Source organism: Engraulis encrasicolus, chromosome 9, assembly GCF_034702125.1.
Source record: "Engraulis encrasicolus isolate BLACKSEA-1 chromosome 9, IST_EnEncr_1.0, whole genome shotgun sequence".
In the NCBI taxonomy this organism is placed as follows: domain Eukaryota; kingdom Metazoa; phylum Chordata; class Actinopteri; order Clupeiformes; family Engraulidae; genus Engraulis; species Engraulis encrasicolus.
The window spans coordinates 45,225,621-45,247,680 of NC_085865.1; the positions used below are offsets into that span (position 1 = coordinate 45,225,621).

At 44.9% G+C, this 22,060-nt stretch overlaps 1 protein-coding gene across 6 annotated transcripts in view; it reads right to left on the reverse strand.

Annotated features, from left to right (window-relative positions):
• The window catches only part of slc12a7b (solute carrier family 12 member 7b), a 117,968-nt gene that overhangs the window by 5,622 nt on the left and 90,286 nt on the right, over window positions 1-22,060 (reverse strand). For 2 of the 6 annotated variants that reach the window (XM_063207232.1, XM_063207234.1), the window contains exons 14-24: window positions 21,016-21,114; window positions 18,232-18,351; window positions 17,785-17,889; window positions 11,955-12,123; window positions 8,687-8,882; window positions 7,786-7,955; window positions 7,170-7,301; window positions 6,529-6,636; window positions 5,882-6,019; window positions 4,224-4,405; window positions 1,522-1,536 (exon numbers count right to left, since the gene is read on the reverse strand). In XM_063207232.1, coding sequence (XP_063063302.1) covers window positions 1,522-1,536; window positions 4,224-4,405; window positions 5,882-6,019; window positions 6,529-6,636; window positions 7,170-7,301; window positions 7,786-7,955; window positions 8,687-8,882; window positions 11,955-12,123; window positions 17,785-17,889; window positions 18,232-18,351; window positions 21,016-21,114 — 1,434 coding nt within the window. The remainder of the gene's footprint in view (window positions 1-1,521; window positions 1,537-4,223; window positions 4,406-5,881; window positions 6,020-6,528; window positions 6,637-7,169; window positions 7,302-7,785; window positions 7,956-8,686; window positions 8,883-11,954; window positions 12,124-17,784; window positions 17,890-18,231; window positions 18,352-21,015; window positions 21,115-22,060) is intronic. The other 4 variants (XM_063207235.1, XM_063207237.1, XM_063207233.1 and 1 more) reach the window with 3 other exon arrangements.

Sequence of the window (22,060 nt, forward strand, 5' to 3'; positions counted from 1 at the left end):
ATGGACCTTTCCTTTGGTCAGTAGCGGTTCAGATTATTCGTTAATTTGTTTGTTTGTTTTTTTCATGGAAATAATAACGGAAATGTTTGGCAATTAGTAATTCCCAATGAGCATTGCCAATTTAAATAGTAGTAACCACTTAAATTGTCCATTTAATCTTCATAGCAAAGAATTCTGTTTAACTTGTCTTTTCAGTTACAAACATTGACATTCATGGCATTCATAAAATACATTAATAGAATGAAATAATTGTTAAAATTATTGCATCATAAGCAGCTTCGTGTCAGAAGGGTAAAGCAAGAAAGGTTTGCTGAAGGTTTATGGTTTTTTATAATTTCTCCATTCAGTAATACAGCCGTCTTGGCATAGATAGTGTAATCAGCTAAATACTGTAGCTGCAAAAAAATATGTATGGTACATAGCATTGTAATTGTGTAAACACAATTGGTTGCCACGGTGACTGCTCCCCTGTCCAATCAGATGGGGGTACAGTATGGGTGGGGGTTTCTGGGTAATGTAGGATAATGTGCTGCGGTGGTAATGTTGTAAAGTGGAGGCGGAGACTTGTTAATGTAGCGGGCACAGCCTTCCATATGCAGCGCATGGCATGCACAAAGCCTCGGGAAGCAGCATCACTGGCACGCAAAACACATCACACACACTTGCACCCCCCTCTTCAAAGGCCACATACAATCCAAGAAAGAAATCAGCAACATTTTCATCTCAAGGAAAATGAGATTATATGGAGATTATACATAATAAGTTCAAGTGATCCATTATTACACTGTCTGCACTCTGTACCAATGCTTGTAGTTCAAACAGTATTTTGAACCGTGTAAGATTGTGGCGGCCAGAGTAGGTATTGCAACTATGCTGCTCATTGAAACTGTGCTGCCAATTGCCAAACGATCTTTTCGTGAATATTGATAAATAATAAACCAATATTTCCTCATACGACCAAAGGCCGGTAAGTTTTGCAGCTAAAAATGCCCATTTCTGGAAAGTCAAAATGGCTGACCATGGAGAAGATCCCCCTTTTCATGTATATAAAATGCAATTTTCCCAGTCATATTGAATACTTAGAATTTGATGGTGGTGGTGGTAAGTATTTGTTAAAAAGGTAACATTTGTGAATGGGCAGCATGGATTCTGGAAATGAACAACTAAAAATATTACACAGTGCACCTTTAAATATGTGAATTTCACCTCAGTTTTCATAGGAAGAGTTAGGAATGGATGTGGCCAGTCAGACAGGGGAGATGTGGACAGTGCAAGTGTTTGGCAACATACTGCTATCATGGGTCATTGTGCTGTTACATGCAACACACACACACACTGTACCACACAGCTATGGATGAAAGCAGCGACGTGCGTACAACACAAACATGCAGGCTCACACAAGCACACATAAAGTACACCCACTCATGAAATGTAGGGACGGGACAGGACAGGACAGGACAGGACATTGAAAGCAAACACAGACACACGCACAGCTTTGGGCAAATAGAAATGTCGACTTACAGACTCTCCCACTCTCTAGAAGGAGGAAAACGGGACAGAACAACAGAAGACAAGGCTTAGACGTCGGCTTGGCAAAAAAGAAAAACCCAAAACAAAAGCAAAAAAAAAAAAAAAGAAACACCATCACAAACCCCCATGCCACCCGCTCCCATCCAGCCCAAAACAGACAGCTTCTCACACCAACAGCATCCAGCTGGGTTCTACCTTTCTAGACAGAGCTGATTGACAGAACACGTTGGCTTCGCAGAAGAAAAAACAAAACAAACAAAAAACCCCAAAATAATCAAAATCAGAACATCTCAACCAACCCCATGCCACCAAATAAAATAAACACCCACACCAGCCCGCCACCCCCAATCCCCAGACGTTCAGCATTAGTTCCCTGCTTGGTACAGGGCCTGATGTGGGCTGTGCCGGCAGCTTCAAAACAACACCTCAAAGCCATTCTGCTGCGGCCTTGGTAGTGTGTGTGACAATCTGCAGCAACACTGAAGAGAGTGGAAAAGGGTGTCAGATGCACGCACGCACACACACATGCACACACACACACATGCACGCACGCGCACTCACACACACCAAACACACTGAGAGATCAGTGCAGTGCTGTTGAGAGGCGACTTCCTGATTGGGCTCAGCCTCTGTTCTGTGATGATTTCGAGTAACACACATGGGTTTGCACACACGTGTGAACACATTGCACAACCTCACACACACACACACACAAACACACACACACACACTGGCGCACACACATAACTGATGGAGCAGTGTTTCGTTGACCTCACTGACATGCTGCCATAAGTCACACACACACACACACACACACACACACACACACACACACACACACACACACACACACACACACACACACACACACACACACACACACACACACACACACACGACTGATGGAGGAGTGTTTCGTTGACCTCACTGACATGCTGCCATAAGTCACACACACACACACACACACACACACACACACACACACACACACACACACACACACACACACACACACACACACACACACACACACACACACACACCACACACACACACACACGCACACACGCACATACGCACACACACACACACACACACACACACACACACACATCCTGCTCTGCTGTAAGGTTTCCCTGTGCCAGCACATATTGAGAGCACATACATATCCACAGAGGGTAATCTACAGGAGTGGGACTACAGGTGGCGCAAAATCACACTGGCAGGAAGTAGAGAAGCCAGAATTAGACACGGAGGGAGAAAAACGACTCTTGATATAGCTCTCAAGGGAACGCACACCGAGATTTACTTTACAGATCTGCATTATCAGTTACTCTACCTGCCAGGTATGTCTCTGCAATAGTTGCAATATAGAGACAGCCATTTATCTATAGATTTAAGGTATATTGTTAGACACCACTCAAATTAAACACATACTTGGTGTACTGGTAATAACAGAACCGTAAACTTTATATAAATATAATATATATAATTATACTAAATATAATTATAAAAAACAGCTTTGATTTGAATTTTGATTTGATTTTAAATCAGGTACTCTCCCCTGCAGGCACAAAACATTGCCTGCACCAGATGAACAGAGTGTTCATCTGTTTGCTTGTGTCTTCTGTATGTATTGCACTTATCCGGGTGGCTTTCACTTCGAAAGGATTCTGGCTTCTCCCTTTCTTGCAGTGAACATTCAAATTTCATTCAGTTGGATTCTCACACACATTTCCATGACACTACTAGCTACTACCAGCCCACATAACAGCTCATGACGCCACGGGACCCTGGCCCTGAAGTGGTGTATTAGGGTCCAAACAGGGGGGCCACATCAGGGTCAGGCTTTGGGGCCAAATCACTGCGAGGCTAGGGGCCGGGTGCCCCAATTGAGAGGACACAGGGCAACCCAAACCCCAGCAGCCTACTGAGTGGCCTGGTGGGGGCGGCGGGGGGGTCTTGTGCACACGTGTACACACACACATGGAGACATGGAAGACATGATGCCTACAGTACGTGAAGATTAGTACAGTGTGTCTTCATGCTTTTCTGCCACACACTTGCTCTTTGGTGCGTCAGTGTGTGAGTTGGTGTGCATGTGTGTGTCTGTGTCTGTGTCTGTGTGTGTGCACGTATGAGAGTGTGTGAACTTTTGGGGGTGAATACAGACTGTCAGTGAAATTGATGACTATACATGCATGTGTTGCTGTAAATACTGTATTGTTAATTTTGGTTGACCATTCAAACCCTTCATCCAGTGTTCTTGACACAAAGTATACGACTGCATGTACTAATTCAAAAAAAGTTGTCATATCTGATTCTATAAAAACATAGATGTCAATGGACACATTATATTAAATAACTCATTTACTATAATGCCAGAAAGTATGTTATTACCACTCCACCAATAACTATCTTGCTTTAACCACATGCAAGACAATATACATTTGGATGATATGAATACAATGACTTGTACATGTACTGTATGTCTGAGTATTGTTTGAGTAAATGTGCAGCATCAGAGGCAAAAGATAGAAAGTACCCCTATGGTTACAAGTACAAGCTTTGCACATTTTTGTACATTTTTATGCATTTACAAATGTATCAATATTGAATGAATAACAGATATGTAATGTTTCCAAAGTATTTACAGTCTATATGTTTAATCCAACAAACTTCAAGCAACTCACGGTTTCATGTTGAACAGGTCGCGCACGCCCATGTTGGCATTGGGCTCTCCTCCGCGGTGACGGTTGCGCTCGGTGAAGAACTTCTCCTTGGTCCAGGTCATGTGCACGCGATCGGGCGCTGCGTCTGCTTTGTCGTTCATGGCGGCGTGTGATGCTGTGTTGCGGTCGTGGATGAGCTGGGCCTGAAGTTGGGACGGAGTTGAGGGAAACAAGCATTATGAAACGATGATTTCACTACAAAATCTTTTGTTAACACTTAATTCCAGTGTACCTGGGTGCAGCAATGTAGTATTTTGCATTTACACTGTACATACCCAACAACAATGCCAGCCCAAAGGTACATTGCAAGTTCGTAACGTTACAAATTGTTACACACTTTGTTAACCTGTAAGTAATTAATTGAAAAAACTATTAGTATTTCAGTGTAGTATTTGTTACAACTGTCAGGACACCTTGCCGTTTTATCAATTAGTTATTTGTGTATTTTCAATCATAGTATAAACCAAGCTTTCAATTTCTGTATATAAAACCACTAGGAACAAAACAACTATACAATACAAATACTTGAAAATACATATAATGTCCATTTGGACTTTTACATGACTGACATTGTTTGTAAAGGCAGGAAAGGAGGTTGGAGTTGAAAGTTTACATCGCTGTTACAGTTATAGTTTCTATACATCCATGCATACAGTAGGAGGGTTTGGGTGAAAAGATTATATCAACATAAAACAACTCATGCAAAACAATGTTTAAAATAAAAAAAATCATACAATGAAAATGAATAACAAAAAAAAACAAAAAGAAAAAAAACATGACCATGTCATCATGACTTCCATGGTAAGACAAGACAATAAACGTGATAAACGACATGCAAAGACACTACATACTACACGGTGAGTCTACGACAGTGTTGGTGATTTACACTACGCAACTACACAGGGTGAGGAGGACGTTTAGTGGGCCCCTTGCACATGATATGGGCCCCAGGATGCTGACCCCGGAGGAAAGGAAGAGGGAGGATCCACGAACGATCACGACCAATAGGGAGGAAGTGACATCACAATGGTTGGTGGTACGTGCACCAGAAGTGACACATGCGTAGCGGAATGAGGGGAAATGCCTGCAGGACACTTTTTTTGGCCAATCACCAAAGCCTGACAGGTTGCCAAGAGACCTGACATCATTACTACTGAGAGCGAATGATACTTCTGTAAGGCCAAATATATTTTTTCAATCGCAATAACAATTGATGAACATTTTGATAATGAATTATCTTAAGAATCTTCATGTGAATACTTTTGGAGACTATGTGCCTGGTGCACCAATAAGAAAGCGTATTGTATGTGCTACTCTATGCACATGCCTACAGTATTTGGATACATTCTGTCCAATCTCTTGGCAGCCGTGGCTTGGTAACTGTGTGTGCTGCAAGGCACAGGGAAGGTTGATGGGTGGGGTGGGTGATGCTGGTACGGTAAATTGAAGTGATCGGATTGAAGATTTGGGTTGGCGGTCTGGGTGTTGAGGTCAGGTCAGGTGATGTTAGGTAAGATGAGGTCAGGGGAGGTCAGTCACATCACGTGGAGTAGAGGGGGGTGGGGGCAGGAGAGGTCAGTCACGTGACGTCACGTGAAGCGGAGTAGAGGGGGGGCTACCTCGTCCTCCATGGCGTCCTCCCGCTTCCTCCCAGCACCCTCACTCTGCCGGCGGGTGCTGGAGCTGGTGGAGCCACTGGCTCCGTCCTGGTTCTTCCTGCGGATGGAGTGACGCGACTCATCCGTGATGCTCTGAATCTGGGTAGGGTTGGCGTGGCGACCCAGGCAGAGACGAGACGCAGGCAGCGCAGCGGTACGGAGATAGAGCATAGTATGGGGGCCATACGTCAAGCGATTGGCTAGCAGTTTAATAGGAGGGGAATACTGCAGGGTGCTGCTCTCGGCCCCTTTCATGTTATATTCCTATGGGTCGAGTCTCATATACATCTTCATAAGCAACATAGCGGGGATGCTTGAGGACAATTGTCTTTTAGCATTTACTTTACTCATACAGTACAAGGACATGCCGAGAGTATATTCAAGCAATCAAGCAGTTGCTATGCAGACTATGTAGTATGTAACCTTACAACATCTATCATTGCATTACAAAAGTCTAATAGTACCAACGCTAATGTCTATACGATTGAATAGCAATTTATGTCAAGATGTATACTCGGGTGGATTTGAAGCAGAGGGTAATCATAACCATCTTGCTATGTCTACTCCCCACAGGCGGAGGGGGCTATTGAGCTGGGACGTCACATTACCTCTCTCTCCCTCTCTGTCCTGGAGAGCTGCATCTGCTTGAGCATCTGAGAGCGTTGCTCCATCACCAGAGTCTTCTCATAGGTGAAGGCTGAGATATCACTGTCGTGCTGTTAAGAAAAGAAGACACACACAATTTAGTTTAGTTTATTAGCTTATTTGACATGGACCATGTACGAGACAGTTGTAGTACCAGAGTTAGCTAAAGAAAAGCTATTTTATATCTGTGGTCCCTGTGCAGGGAGCTTCTTTTCTTTGTATCCATCCATGATTCATTATTCATCAGCTCTGACAGACTCTCACTATGGCAGTTAAGAAGAGCAGTCTGGCTCCACTGCTGTAACTCAGCTGATCAAGAAGAGCATGCTTGATCTCCTGCTGTAACTGGGTCAGTGACGTTTCAGCAGTAGTGCACGTCAGGGCGGTGCAAGGACAGCCAGTGCCACTATTGTATGGATTTTTGTTTGCTTGTTTTTTTTCAGTGATCTTTCTAAGAAGCATATTCATTGCAGCATATAAACCACCAATTATGAATTAATTCATGGGTGTTACAAAGAAGATGCCGTTGCGCCACCTGACGTCTGAGCCCCAAAAGGCATTTTTGACCCAACTAAGGCAATGAAGAGCAGTGCTTCAGACTCACCATCTCCACCACCTCCACCTCGGCGTCCAGGCGCAGGTGGTACAGGAAAGTCTGCAGGTCCTTCTTCATCTGAATGCTGTTGTCGTCCATCTGGGCCACCGTGAAAATGCGCATCTTGCACTTCCTCCAGACCTGGGAGAAGGACACAGAGAAGGAAGGGCAGAGGGAGAAACGATTAGCGAAAGCGAAAGCCCACCTGGGGAAACTCCAACTCCCAATGTCATTGTGACACAGCACTCCACAGCACACAGGTGCACGCTGCACACAGCGAAATAGCATGTATGTCTTACCTATTGCAATGAGAGACTTTTTTTATATCTGAATGTTTAATGTGAAATAATCTATTTATTTATTTTTGTATGTATGCTACTAGACACCTAAATTTCCTTCGGGATTAATAAATGTTACTCTACTCTACTCTACCCATGCAAGGGGGCAGCCCCCATTCAACATCCTGACTGCAAATGAGATAATGACCTTTGAAATGTGATTTTGCAGTAAGACATTTAATTGAGCTTCCATCTTCAATGACGTCTCAGGATGTCATCACGACCCCACAAGCACAAGGGAGGGCGGGAGTTGGGATAATGGATAGACCTCATTGGTTGATTCCTACCTTGTGTTGCCTCAGCAGGAAGGGGAGGAGCATCAGCAGGCCGCCGTCATGGACGATCCACCACACGTCAATGGTGCCCTCCCCCAGCCTGTCCTGATTGGTCGGGAAGCTGTCCACATTCTTGGCCACCAGCAAGGCCTGATGGGCCGCCGTGGTTTCGCGAATGGTTTCTGATTGGACAGATATGGAGATGCATACAGAAGTCAGTTTTCTGTCTGAGAAATTAATTTGCACCATATACACTAATAGGTCTCAAAACTTCTAAATATGCTTCTAAGTATTTTAATCAATAAATCAATTATTAAACAGTTCCAAAAACGATGCATAATGGACTTGCAAGTCATTTCACAGATTTAATGCCCACAATGTTTGCCAGTGTTCAGGACATGCATGTCCAATGAAGTTATTGGGCCCTCATTAGTTTAAGCACTTGAGTAATTGGACAAGGGTGTGGTAGGATAGGAGGGGCACGTACCGGTACGACTTTAGGATGGCTGCTCTGCCTTACAAAGCTTCGATCTGAGTAAAATGACTTTAAAATGCTCCTGTTGTCCAGCCTACGTCATAGTTTCAAGTAAATTATTGACATGTGGCTGTTTTGTTACTTACCTTGACACAACATTATAAATTTGCTGTCATCATGCTGTAGTGCATTACTAAATGCACTGTGTTATGTAGTAGTGTAGTAGTGTAGTACTATGGTAGTTAACTTTTCAATGACTATTACAGTGTTCCACTGGTGGAACGACATGCATTATGGGGCTACTATTACCACATTCCTTACAGATCAGACTTTATATTTTGATACATATACCATTAAAAATCACAATAATTAATTTTCAACAGCAGTGCATTAACTGCCTTTTAGTGTTGTACTGTAGGGCAGTAACCCACTACTGACCAATGAAGTTCTTCCAGGACGCTGGGTCGTTGGACTGCTTCCAGGTGCCGGGCCAGGCCATGAGGACGGTGTTGTGCTTCATGCCCCCCAGGCCGGCCGACTGGATCAGGTGCGAGAAGCCGTCGCGCAGGTTGGACGACACCACCACGTGGCAGAAGCCCTTGGTCTTCTCCGCAGTCATGGCTGTCTTGATGTTCTGCAGTGATACAGACACACAGGCACACATACACACACACCCACACACACACACACACACACACACACACACACACACACACACACAAGGACAAAAAAGAAATAGCACTGAAGAATGGCAAAGGACTACAGTCTGTCATATTTGTTCTGTTGGATGTCTTTGAAACTGATTGAAGGACAAATAAATGAAAAAAAGAAACTCAACAACACATGATCTACAATACACATAGCGATCTGGTCATCCGGCTAATGTTTCATCCACAAAATAAGACTGGCACACAAAATCCCCTCTGTCATCATCTGTGTCCATGTCTTGGCAGTGGGATACATTACTGCAGTCCTCACGACTCTCCACCCTGAAAAAACGAATAATCAAGGCCTGCCACATTTGGTCTGTTCGATGTCTCTGAAACTGACTGAAGGGCAAAAGCCCACAGCTATCTGGTTATTCGGCTACTGTTTCATCTACGTAGGCCAGAAAATCAGAGTAGCACATACTAAAATCCCTTCCATCATCATCTGAGGCCGTATCTTGGCAGTAGGACACATCACTAGAGTGTTCATTACGGCAGACTTCAGGCCCGGCCTAGCAGGTGACCTGGAGGGGTTGAAAGCCATCCGCTTGTTGTGACATCCAGGACTGGCCTGGGGGAGAAATATGGCCCAGGCTGTTGCTGGCTTAATAAAAGGGGCTCCTCAGAATTAGTGGTGCAGAACTGATTCACCACTGTGCCCCACACCCTCGTGGTGGCCCCCTATTTTCAGAAATGTGAAAAGAACTTTTTTTAATTTCTGAAAAAAGGGAACCACAAGGATGTGGGGCCCACCGGGAAATGCCCGCTATGCCATATTATGGCCACCCTGGTGACATCTGACTCACAGGGCTGTGGGTTGTGGTTGATCTGCAGCCGTTGATAGTGGCTACAGCTTATTGGGTATAATTAGAACTTCTCTCAGTGCTGCAATAAGGGGTGTTCACACGGCAATGCCTTATTCACCTCACAGGATGTTAATTGCGTTACTCTGAAGTTCAAGCACTGAGTCGTGAAAGTTTTTGTAAGTTTGTTTAATTGTTGCTAAGTAAGTTAAGGAAGCTGTTATTACCACACTGACCACACTGATACATGTCACTCAGCAACTGTAGCTATGCAATGACTCCGACGCAAAAGAGCAAATAAGTGTTGATACAGCCTTGATAGATTTTTAAAGTGGGTTCAAAAGTTACCTTAGTTACTTGGAAATACTTTGTATATTTCAGCGTTTTGTTCACATTCCAGTTGACGCTTATTTCCTCACTTCTCTGATATATATATATATAAAAACAAAACAATATGTACTTTCCCCCCTGACAAACACACACATACATGTTTGTAAGAATATGGGCTTGTGTTGCACATTGATCTAATCAGATCTAATCTAATCTGATCAAATCAGTCTTGTCTATGTTTCCTCAGAAGCTTGAGTGATGTACAGCACAGACAGAGAGAGGAATTACAACGGCGTAATAATCCTCTATTCCAGCTCAAAGGCTGCCATTCCTCTACCCACCAGCGGGTGGCAGTGTTTACCAACACAGACACTCCTTTGCGACCAGACACCCCGCTGGCAAGGCTAATTGCCTGGTCATGGAAACATCGTCAGGCATTTGGACAGCTTATCCCTCAGTCACTCTTTTGAGAGAGAGAGAGAGAGAGAGAGAGAGAGAGAGAGAGAGAGAGAGAGAGAGAGAGAGAGAGAGAGAGAGAGAGAGAGAGAGAGTGTGTGTGTGTTTGTGTTTGGTTTGTGTGTGCGTGTGTGCGTGCGTGCGTGCGTGCGTGCGTGCGTGCGAGTGTGTGTGTGTGTGTGTGTTTGTGTGTGTGTACTTGCGACCGCAGGACCTCAGTCTTGACATGGCATGGCATGAGATGGCATGGTAAGCTAGGGAGGGTAGAGACCAGCTCACACCCAGTGCCTGGCAGACCATAGATAACCCCCAGCAGTGCTCCTTTAAATAAACACTATCTATATGACTTAGCAGTAAAACCAACACGGGGCCAAACACACTCACGTCACGTTTCACGTTTCTGCTGTTATCCTCCACAATTACTTCCATGTAACGTTTGCAACCTTTTGTGTAGCTAAGGCAATAGAGTTTTCGATATTGGAGTATATTTATGCACTGTCTGCGGACCACTGAGGTGCTTGTAATTGCTTTTCTGGAACAAGCCTTTCATATGGGATTTTTTTTTTCTTTTCAATATTGAAGTAATATTTCCTTTATAAAAGATGTTTTTTTTCATGACACAATTTGAAAAACGGGTAATTCCATAAACAAAATCCACAGACAACAAAATTCAATTCGCTTCAAAATCATCCATGTGAAATTCAATCGTCGTTTCAACATGTTCTTTGAAAGTGCACAGTAATCCTCCCAATGCCTCAGAATGCATGATTGTAAACATTTCCACGCACAAACATACACACACCAGTACCCGCACATACATGCGCACTTACGCACGCACACGCACACGCACACGCACACGCACACGCACACGCACACGATAGATAAGGAAGGCTGTATAGGAAAACTCACAGCCATGCACGTGTGCGTCTGCGCACACCTTCACTCACTCACTCATATGCAAGCACACACAAGCACACACAAACACACACAAGCACACACAAGCACACACAAGCACACACACACACACACACACACACACACTCACACACCACACACACACACACACACACACACACACACACACACACACACACACACACACACACACACACACACACACACACACACACACACACACACAAGCACAGCTAGCAGGCAGCTTATGACCACCCTCTTGGACTCCTTCTCTTTGGTGAGGAAGGTTTCCTCCAGCAAGTTACCCATAAAAACACACACACACACACGCACACACACTCACACACACACACACACACACACACACACACAGACGCAAGCACACGCATGCACACATACACGCACACGCACACGCACACGCACACGCACACGCACACGCACACACACACACACACACACACACGCACACGCACATAGGGTAATGGCTTTACTCACCGCATCGGCCCTCTTGGAATCATTCTCCTTGGTCAGGTAGGTACCCTCCAGTACGTTGCCCACGATGGTCAGGCCCTTGCCCGCCTTCAGCTGGGTGGTGAAGGAGAGCAGGCGCGGGTGCTTGACGCCCATCTCAGAGTCCACGTTCAGCAGCACCAGCACCTGAGGCCTATGGGGAAGGAGGCAGAGACAGGTCAGAGAAAGGGAGAACAAATCAGCATTACTAACTGTAAAGTGCATTGAGCAGCATGTCTTGTACGAATAAAGTTACTATTATTATGATTTATTTATTTTCAATTAGGATTCATACTTTAATAGCCAGCAGTTGAAGTCTAGGAGAAGGAGGCAGAGACAGGAATGGGGGAGTATAGTATGACATCTCAAGAGCATAGATACATGGGACCGTGACAGTGACAGACTTGAGTCAGACATGAGTGTATGACACTTCAAGCATGACCTCAAGTACCAGCAGCTGAAGCCTAGGAGAAGGAGGCAGAGGCAGGACTGGGGGAGCCAATCAGCACGTGACACAGACGTTACCTCCAGTACAAGTTTAAAAAAATACTCAGCACCTGAGGTATATGGAGCAGGGCCAGTGGGGGAATACATTAGCCTGATTATCATCGACTTTCAAATCTCTTCGAGACTTGGTCTGACCAAGAGCATAACAATTAACATTTCCCAAACAGCTTTTCCCAAATGGACTCCCTTGGTTTGCAAATGATTGTTTGCTTCCCAACAAAGTGGGAGGAGTTCCCGTATTTGCAGCAACGCTGAAGCTGTTGCGTCACTAGTAGAGATGCACCGGATCCTGATTTTTAGGATCCTGCCGGATACCGGATCCACTGCTTAAGATCCTGCCGGATCCGGAACCGGATACCGGATCCTACAAAAGGGTTGAAACACATAGCCTACTCACACACGTGGGCCCTTTTTATCACGGTGGCTCAAACTATTTTGACTTAAAAGCCTCGGCTACCGGATCCGGATAGTCTGAAAAACCCCTATTATCCTGCCGGATCCGGAACCGGATCTTGGATCCTGTACATCTCTAGTCACTAGGAGGGCAAGGCCTGGCTAGGAATACATCACCATGTGACTCCTCAATAACAAGCACTTTTTACTGAGCAACACCTGGGCCTGGGGTATATTGGACAGTGACCTACATAGACAGGATGCGTCATACCACAAAATAATAATAATTTCATCACCACCAGTATCTGCTGTACATGGGACAGTGAAAGAGCCAGGATAGGGGTCAGGGAAACACATCATTGAAAATGAAGCCCACCTGAGAAACTGTACCTCGTAAATTGTATAACACTTTAAGTAACAGTCTGGATATCAGCACGTGTGCCACATGGATTGGTGACAGAGATGGCTTGGCTGACACTGCTAGCATCACCTATAATGAAAGTGTTTCTGGGATTTTCATTTTCACACTAATGCTGAGTCCTGGTGTGTGAGGGGGTGGTGGTTAGAATTCCTTTTGGCTTACTTTACTAAAAGAATATTTGGCATAATAACTTTTGGTCCCACTGAGAAACTTTCCGTCACACTGCAGTCGGTGCAACTAAACGGTCGTTGGCCGTTGCACTGTGGAATAGGCTGAGGTATTTATAAACAGACTGGCTGAAACGTCTTTAACATACTGTATATAGACTGTGGCGGGACAAATAAGACTATGGCGGGCCGCCACTGTCTCGTCACTATCTAGGTAACACTACAAGAACCAAAAAATAAAAGCTCTGATTTGTAGTCTATCCATTACAGTTTAGAAGCACGGTCGACTGTTCCTTTAGGACTATCATAGTAGTATGCTACTAGTTTTGGTGATACTGTGTGGTTTACTATACCAACAACTTGCAGGGGATGCATTTCATTTAACAGAAAACGTGTAAAACCACCAACTCAAACATTTAAACAGTTATAGAGCTGGTGAAGGAAATAGGAGGTGGAATCAGGAAATCGTGAATCAAGGCACACAACCAACACAACATAATCACGTCTTCAAGCCAAGTGAGCATGCAAGACAGTGTTAACACGGATGACTGATGGGATGGTGGAGGAAGGTTTCTAACTAAAGTCCGCTTTACAGGGTCATGACTCGAAGGATAATTCAATCAACGGGCTTAAGGGTGATAGCAGGGACGCTGGATGCAGTAGTGAGGCAGACCTGAGCATGCCACATATTACCCCAGCAGGCTCGGTGTTATTTACACATCTGACTTGGGCAAGCAGGGTAGGGTTGCCAGATGTGGGGTTTCTGCGCTCTCTTTGGGCTTTTTTGCAGGTGAAAAAACTTTCAAGACGAGTATTACTCTAGATGTCACAACCATATGAGCTAATGGCATGCAGTTCAATATCTGTTCTGGAACTTCAAATAGGACAGGTTTTAGCAGGTTAAACGGCAGAATCAAGATATTTTTTGTTTTTTGTTTCCGTAGGTGTCTGGTTTGGGATGGAAAACTTGTTCACAACCCTTGTCAAGGTGCAGGACATAGGCATATTCATGTTCTGGTTGATTCAAGTCTGCACACTTGGAAGTGCTTTTGTTGCACTTATCTCATGACAGAACAACATTTTGAGTGTGTTTCCACATTAGATTCAAGTCGATTTTTGAGTTGGTTGGGCTAGATTCTATAAATCATTAGCTCCATCTGGCAACCATAGTGCAGGGCAGAGGAGAAGAGAGGAGAGGAGAGGAGAGGAGAGGAGAGGAGAGGAGAGGAGAGGAGAGGAGAGGAGAGGAGAGGAGAGGAGAGGAGGGGAGAGGAGGGGAGAGGAGAGGAGGGGAGAGGAGGGGAGAGGAGAACAGAGGAGAACAGAGGAGAACAGAGGAGAACAGAGCAGAGCAGAGCAAGTTGCAGGGGGGGAGTAGCTGCTCAATATTTGCCCCAGAGTGTATTTTAAGCACGGCCATGGCCTATGCACTGCACATGCCTGGGCTGTTTGGGTTACAGACGTCACTGTACTCCATGAGAGACCAGTAGGTCGAAGGTCCACAGGTTGAATAACTGCCTTTCACACACTTATTTATACTGCGTCTGAGCTGACTATCTGACAGTCATTTGGAATCATTCACGTACGTACGTCCACATTAAATCCTTTACATGGGTACCTTTGATCTCAAGTCCATGCCAATGCAATGTGACTGACATAGAAATAGGCTGAGCAAAAATAGTTTTAAAGACATTGCATTGTATTATGATGTGCCGCACTGCTGAACTGTTGTTGCTGCTAAAAAGTATAGCCTACATTGTGTTTAGTTAAAACAGTCCAACGGGACTAATCTAAATGATTTCATTACACAAGTCCCGTCACTTGCAATTAGGACATTTCTTTACCTGGGGGTCATGAGAGTCTTTGTATACGGCATAGGTAAGCTATGGTGTGTCAACAAACAAACATTTAACTGGTCAAGTCACGTCATCCATGCGAGCTGTGCCTGCGAATGTGTTCCTTGGGTATCCGCGGCATGCCCAGAAGACTGGGTGCCAAGTCGTATCAGTTCACTTCTATGTTTGTAACCAAACTTGCAAGACACACACGCGCACGCGCGCACAGACACACACGCACACGCAAACACACACGCACACACACACGCTTGCAAACAGGATGACAGGCTCAACCGTCTATTAAAAGACTCTGCGAGGCGGAGGGGGAAAGTGGTGGCGTCCAGCCAGGCAAAGAGGCTTAAACTGAGGCAGCCAGCCGGGGCGACGACCAGATACGTAGACACTCAGCAACACACAGGTAGGAAGAGAAAGAGGAGAGGAGGAGAGGGAGAAAAGAGGAGGAAGAGAAAGAGGAAGAGGAGAAAGAGGCAAAGGAGGATGAAATTGAGGATGGGTAGCAAGAGAAAAAAAGGAGAGGAGGGGGGAGGGACCGGAATATATGACGGAATTAAGGACCTCTGGACAGTAATAGGGGCTTTATCCTGGACCCTGGCATGACATGCTTGTTTTATTAACCCAAATGTAGGTACACTACGATACTTGGCACAGTATGGGAGGCCTAGATGATCAAATGGGACCAGGGCTGGCCGTAACTGAACATCGGCACACACTGTAAACTCATGATGCATTATCATAATTGTACTTCAATTCTTTTCCACAATTTTCAATAATCAACAGATGTCTTTTGCTCTGACCGCAGACCAGAGCCCCCAACCCAATGTGTGTGTAATGTGTGTAATGTCTTCTCTGTATGTATGCTACTTGACACTTTAATTTCCCTCTGGGATCAATAAATTATACTCTACTCTACTCTACTCCCCAAACATACATACTGTACATAGCTGACTCAATGTAACCCCTGGTGAGGCCTCCTAGAGAAGAGTGTGGATGTGGGAGGGTTCACAGTTTGTCCTGTCCCCTTAGGGAACTTTGCCCCTCCCCTGGACTTTGGCCCGGTTGGCCCAGCCACTAATCCACCCCTGGGGGGGGAGGAGAGAAGGGAAAGGGTAAATGGGGGAGTGGGCGCTGACAAAACTGGGAATAAATGCTGGCAATAAAATGCTGGGAGATTTTCTGCTGTTATTATTCCAGATTGTGACATAGTGAGAATATTATCGATTTTGATCAGTGCAGATTACCAGCAGTGCTGCCCGAGGTGCGCACACTGCCCTGGGATTGATAGTCCCGTCCATTTATTCCCTGTGGGATTAGCAGCTGAGCGAGCACGGGGAGAGGAATCACGCAGTGTGTGGCCGTGTAGAGTGAACTGCAGGCAGATTAAAGGCAGGTGACGGACACGGCAATCTCAGGTCTTCAGAAGCGGGGGATGGGGGATGGGGGTGAGATGGAAGCAATGGGCTTTATGCCGACTGTGGCGACAAATTCTGCTGAAATCCAGTGTGATCGCACTTAATCCCTGGTTCATTGACCAGCTTTAAAGGTCTCATTTGCTATGAGAGCATTTCATGGGAAAACACACAAACTCAGCCACGCTCTCCATGGGGCAGTGCATACACACTTGACTGACCACACCAATTTACACCAGTATGTAATAAAGGATTAAGAGAAGTAGCTCCAGGCTCCTTTTACAAGAGGTTATTAACCCATTTTGTTTTTATTGTATTTATCAGGGGTTTGTCTGGTCAGTCTGGGTTGTTGATTCAATGCTCATCCCAGTTCTTTTTTTTTTTTTACACTGTGTGCAATTAGGGTTTTTTTTGCCGAGGCCTGGGACCTGGACAAATCTGTTACTCATATTTAATTTGTTCTGACATGGTTGTTTTGCCCCCTCTAACCAATGGTTGTCTTGCTAAAATAAAATACAAGAGCATATCCGTCCGACTCGAAAACTCGAAAAGTCAGAGACAGACTTCATAACAATGAAGATGGCAGCAACTGATTCAACAAGACTTGAAGCCTCACAAAATCTTGCCCAGGGGACTAGAGGAGCTCCAGTTTCACACAGTAACCCCGCCAACACACCACAAGAGACCAAAGCCACAAAGACTCACTGGACTGTCCTCATGGCAAGAGCGACACGAGTGATAAAAGTGACAGAGCATGACCATTACAGACAGAATGCAAGCATTCCGACATTCCAATTGACCGCTAAACATCATCAGAGCATAATTAGCATAATATTCGCTGAAGTTCACCACATACGTTCAATCACGTCTTGACGCCTAAATTGCTTTTGTCTCTTCTGTTGTAGCTCCTCCATACAAAGCCAATTACTTCAACTGCCGGTGTCGCCCTAGTGAATAGACAGACTAGAGTCTAGTCGCTTTTGCTTTGTTTGTGCCATAAGCCCTCCATTAGATATTCCTTTGTGATATACACATTGCTATGAAAAGAACACAGACAGCACTCACCTCCAGTTCTTGGTGTGTGGATCGGCCTCCTCCAGGCGCATGAGGGCGTAGCGGGCAGCGTTGAGTGAGATACCACGGATACCATCACCCCATTCCTTCTCCGCACTGTGGAGCGACAGAAGAAGAGTACTTACTCAACAACATACAATACACAAACAGATACATACAGTACATAGCACTACAACACACTTAACACATACTATACGCTTGTACACACATAAACAATGGTCAAAGACATTTTTTGGGGGGCTAAACGTCAGGTGGCGGAACGGCATCTAATGCCCATAAATTAAATAGTAATTGGTGGTTGATATGCTGCAATGAATATGCTTCTTAGATAGCCCACTCAAAATGTGCTGAAACGTCACTGACCCGCAAACACAAAGACACACACAGACATGGACACACACACAGTCGCAAAAGATGGTACCGCAGTGTTGCTCTTACCCTCTGTACTCAATGTACTTGTAGATGCATCCAGCAATCATCATGGCCACCAGAGCATAGTACCAGGAGGAGATGAACATGAGAGCCAGACACAGACTCATACCCAGGAACGACAACGCCCTGAGGAGAGGAGAGGAGAGAAGAAGAGAGGAGAGAAGAAGAGAGGAGAGGAGAGGAGAGGAGAGGAGTGGAGAGGAGTGGAGCAGAGAGGAGAGGGGAGGAGAGGAGAGGAGAGGAGAGGAGAGGAGAGGAGAGGAGAGGAGAGGAGAGGAGAGAGGGATGAGGAGAGGAGATGAGACACAGGATACAGACAGATTTAAATAGCAATGCTGATGACCCCCTCACCACCTCCTCTCCCATCCTGTTCTGTTATGATGAAGTTTACCACTCACGCCAAGGTAGCCTCTTACTGCATATGGGGTCACCAGCGGGCCTATTCACTATTTGCTGAAAACACTTTACTACATCATAGCAACATTTCTATGATAGTACAGAGACCCTTAATAGATTAAGACACAGCCATTACAATTTTGGTGACAGTAAGGTTATAACATAGGCTCTGCGCTAAGGGGTTAATTACCACTTCACATAGCGAATTGAAAAGCAACCTTTAGCTTTGAGCTGTTGGCAGATAGTAGTAATAGTAGTTGAAATTCAGAATGGATGGGATGGTGAACACTATCTCCATTTACCATTCTTTGAGCGCAATATGGTGCCCTTTACCTCAGCAATTACCCAAAGTGTTATTCCCTACCAGTGGTGGGCAAACTGAATTCAATCGTTACAATCCAGTGCCACAGATGTGGACAAACTCAGGACCGGGTGCCACATGTGGCCTGCTCTAACATTTCATATGGCCAGCAGAGCCTTTACAAGAAACACCTTTGAATCCAAAGTGATACTCTCACCCAGCATTCTTAAAATGGCTACCCATGGGTCTTGAAGGTTTGAGATTAACCACATACATAGGCTACTGTATTCATCTAAATACATTTCAATATAATGTGCAGGAATGAAATAATCAACACATTATGCCAGTGTATTTTATTATTATTATTACTAACACCGGTAAGTTGCCTATGATGTCCGGCCCTCCCGTCAATATTCAAACCAGTGTGGCTACTGGACCAAAATACTTGCCTGATTTTCATAGACTTCAGATCGAGTACCGCGATTGTGGTCTGACCAGGACTATAATGATTAGTGTTTCCAAATGGCCTGGTTAACCCGCCTCCCTCGGCTTGCTACTGGTTGGGGGCTGTGCCGAAGTTTAAACCAAACATTTCTTAGTCCCAATAGAACGTCTCTGCTTAAACCACGTCACTGCCTTGAACACGCCTCTACCCAGGACGGTTGGAAATGCTCAGTTGATTGGTTCCAGACAAAGTGGGTGGGGTTTCCCACTGTGGAGGGAACGGAATCCTCATACACAAGCTCCTGGCCCTACTGTGTGTAGCTGAGCCGAAGGCGTTGCATCACCAGTAGGGCGGAGCCCTGGTACCAAAATACAGTAATTGCCCACCCCTGCAGTAACACATATCCCAAATAACCTGGTTTTACCTGTCTAATTCAACCGGGTGAATGCCTGGCTTAATGATTACCTGGTGGAACTGGCCAGGTAAAAAAAAAACAGGTCACCTGTAATATGTAGCACTGAAGTGTAACTAATGAGTCCAAGTTGCCCATCCCTGTTCCCAACACACACAGTTGGCTCCAATAAATGCTCTGAAGGGACAGTGTGGATGGGTGACAAAATTGAGAGTTTGGATAGGTGCAAGTTTAGTGAATGAGCCAGCCACAGAGCCATAGCAAAGTTTAACGGACAGACATGGAAATTACTATAACGATACCTAAATCACTGGATTTAAATTTAAAAATAGAACGCTGACAATGCACAGACATGATTACTGGCAGTGCGCTGTGCCCCTGACGTTGACCTACTGTGACTTGTAACATTAGGTTTGGCTGGGATTACAATCTCTCTGCTCTAAAAATCTGGCAGATTTTGGCTCAGACAATCCCTCTGTGTAATTTCAATCATGACCTGACAACAACCCAACCTCCACCATAGTCTCTCTCTATCTCTCTCTCTCTCTCTCTCTCTCTCTCTCTCTCTCTCTCTCTCTCTCTCCTCTCTCTCTCTCTCTCTCTCTCTCTCTCTCTCTCTCTCTCTCTCTCTCTCTCTCTCTCTCTCTCTCTCTCTCTCTCTCTCTCTCTGCACGCAACCAGGCACAGGCAGTCGTGACCAGCTCCATCTTACGTGATTCTCTGTGACGCACTGTCAAAAACAATGAATAAGGCTCAAGAGAAGCCCCACACTACGTACATGTCAGGAGTGCTACTGTATTATTTGTTCCTCTGTGTGTGTGTGTGTGTGTGTGTGTGTGTGTGTGTGTGTGTGTGTGTGTGTGTGTGTGTGTGTGTGTGTGTGTGTGTGTGTGTGTGTGTGTGTGTGTGTGTGTGTGTGTGTGTGTGTGTGTGTGTGTGTGTGTGTGTCTGTCTCTGTGTGTGTGTGTGTGTGTTGTGTGTGTGTGTGTGTGTGTGTGTGTGTGTGTGTGTGTGTGTGTGTGTGTGTGTGTGTGTGTGTGTGTGTGTCTGTGTGTGTGTGTGTGTGTGTGTGTGTGTGTGTGTGTCTGTGTCTGTGTCTGTGTCTGTGTCTGTGTCTGTGTCTGTGTCTGTGTCTGTGTCTGTGTCTGCGTGCGTGTGTGTGTGTGTGTGTGTGTGTGTGTGTGTGTGTGTGTGTATGTGTACAGTATGTGTCTGTGTGCGTGTGTGTGTGCTTACCAGTGGTAGAACTTGAAGCGAGGCCTCCAGTTGGGTGTGCGCAGTAGAGTTTGGAGGGCGCAGGCCAGATTCACAAACAGGTAGCACATCAAGAAGAACCTGAGAAAGAGAGGGAAAATGATTGTTCTTTTTATGTTTTTCTTTTTACCATATGTTTTTAATCTTGGTGTTTTAAATGTTCTTTGACTCTAATGTCTTTCTTCTTTTCTTTGCTTGTTTTCTTTCCTTTTGCGTTTGTTTGTTTTGTTTGTGAAGCACATTGAGTTGCACCTGTGTATGAAATGCGCTTTAAAAATAAATTTGACTTGACGTGACTCGACTTGAAGGGGGGGCAAGGAGTGAGAATGAACAGTGACTAATAATGAAAGGACAAGAAGGTGGTTGTGTTGGGATCCACAACAAAAAAACACCTTTGCATTTGTCATACTTAAAGGGACACTGTGTGAGATTTTTAGTTGTTTATTTCCAGAATTCATGTTGCCCATTCACTAATGTTACCTTTTTCATGAATACTTACCACCAGCATCAAATTCTAAGTTTTCATTATGACTGGAAAAATTGCACTTTTCATAAATGAAAAGGGGGATCTTCTCCATGGTCCGCCATTTTTAGCTGCAAAAATGACTGTACTTGGACCATACTAGAAAATATGTGTTTAATACTTAGTAAACTTTCATGCAAAGATCAAATTTCAGCCCAATTTCAATAAGCAGCATAGTTGCAGTACCTTTTTTGACCATTTCCTGCACAGTGTCCCTTTAAAAACAAAAACAGAGCTCTGCAGCTGACAATGTGTCAGTGAAGAATACACGAGCCGAATGTGTGTGTGTGTAGTGAAGGCATTATGTGGACATAGGCACTGAGTGAGAAGAATGAATTTGAGTAGAGAGATGGATGGACAGTGAGAATGGATTTGAGAAGGGAAGGATGGAAAACCAAGATAAAGGGAGCAAGAAAGAGAAAAAAATCAAGACAGATGCGAGAGCTGGGTCAAAACGAGTAAAAACAAGAGCAGGGGAGTGGCAGACAGGTCAACATATCCTTA